Raw genomic sequence first — 1649 nt, 5'->3', positions numbered from 1 at the left:
TAAATTAAGCGTTCAATACATGTGTAATATAATATGTAATTTTCTATTTTACTACTAAGGATCGCCTACAGTGTAAGTTAAAAGTTAAAAGTGAAAAGTATGTCAACTCCTTTTATTGGTTCTATGATCAATAATTCTTGTTTATGTTCTCAAAACATCCGAATTTGAGTATCACTAAGATATGAAAATAATGAATTGGCGATTGTGAAACGGTGAACAAAAAATTAAATTGTATGAACACCAGATCGCATTACAATATTACAATCATTGAATGAAATTGTGCAAACCCACTTCAACATGCCAGCTTGGCTTGGCTTCTGTTCTTGGCTAACTTATTCAATAGATGAGTGAGGTTCTTCCTCCTCTTTGTCCCTTGCGACTCCGAGCTATCTTCTGAACACGACGATGACGGTGAAGATGGTTCGAAACTTTGCTGCGACAACTTCCTCTTACAAGTTGTTTCCATCACCGGTTCTGACAATGTTTCAAAATTATCAGAATCAATAAGATGAGGAAAATTCAGCTTAGCTTTTTGCCCACGCATCTTGAAAGCAGCTTTGTCGTAAGCCAGAGCTGCTTTCTCCTCAGTGTCAAAAGTTCCAAGCCAAACCCTAGTTCCGTTCTTCTTTGGATCCCTTATCTCCGCCGCAAACTTCCCCCATGGCCTGCGCCTCACACCTCGGTAATGCTTCCACGCCTGTGGGGCGTGGACATGACGCGCCACCTCAGCAGTTGCATCCTCACTGCGGAAAACAATGTCCTCCAAATCATCATCACGTTTAGGGTTTGAAAGTGGATCGTGAGAAGCAACTTGGTGAGTTGCAGGCATGAGATTGACGGAATCGTGTCCGAGTAGGTATTGTCGAACGGATTCCAAGAACTCAAAGTCGGAATCTGTGGTGGCTGAAGTCATGTTTGAATTCTGAGCTAACTTTGCGCTTTGTGTGAATTCTAAGTACATGGTGCAGAGCATCATTTATAGCATCGAATTTGTTTAAACAATTGTATTTTTCTGCTAACTACTGTGCCACAACGTGCAGGTCTTTTTAAAATATTGTTGGAATGGTTGCTTCTTTGAAGCTTCCATGGATTTTGGCATGGCACTTGTTGAACTTTGAACTTTGAAGTGGCAATTTTTGTCGTCACCTTTTTCTTCATTTTAAATAATGCTACTCTCACAGCAAACTCTATTTGAATTTGTTGTTGTAACCTTTAGCAATAAGTTTATGGTTAAATATTGAATTATTTAATTAATTGCATATTATGAGTCACATCTCATTAATCTAACTAACCAAGCACCACCTTATAATACTCTGTATAAGTTATACACAAATATTGAATGGCAATTTTATACATCAAGGTGGCTTTTCTTTAACTATATACGAAGTTAGAACCGTTGATACTCTTTTTTTTCCTTATTAAGATTCGTCTTAATAAGTGAATATTTAATAGGAAAATGATATTTTAACATCATTTTTCGACACCATTTTGATACTGTACACGTGTCAAAATGTGGTTGGATGATTTCAAATTAAAAAAACAAATTTTTATTTTTCTCTTTCAAATATACTCCTGTCTCAACTTTTTTAATTTGAAATCGTTCAATCACATTTTGACATGTGTGCAGTGTCAAAAAATAATATTAAAAT

The 1649-nt window shown here is 36.3% G+C and overlaps 1 protein-coding gene across 1 annotated transcript; it reads right to left on the bottom strand.

The window, feature by feature from the left end:
- Nucleotides 1-202: 202 nt before the first annotated feature.
- Nucleotides 203-1103, bottom strand: LOC106758963 (ethylene-responsive transcription factor 1). The gene has a single exon (XM_014641977.2). The coding sequence runs from the start codon at nt 974-976 to the stop codon at nt 293-295; it is 684 nt and encodes a 227-aa protein (XP_014497463.1). The 5' UTR covers nt 977-1103; the 3' UTR covers nt 203-292.
- Nucleotides 1104-1649: the final 546 nt, after the last annotated feature.

Source organism: Vigna radiata, chromosome 4, assembly GCF_000741045.1.
Source record: "Vigna radiata var. radiata cultivar VC1973A chromosome 4, Vradiata_ver6, whole genome shotgun sequence".
Classification (NCBI taxonomy): Eukaryota; Viridiplantae; Streptophyta; class Magnoliopsida; order Fabales; family Fabaceae; genus Vigna; species Vigna radiata.
The sequence above is the reverse complement of the archived record's forward strand: the minus strand, read 5'-3'. Positions and strand labels throughout refer to the sequence as shown.

Excerpts from the sequence above, each read along its gene's own strand:
- LOC106758963 (XM_014641977.2), bottom strand. The coding sequence starts at position 976 with ATGATGCTCTGCACCATGTACTTAGAATTCACACAAAGCGCAAAGTTA.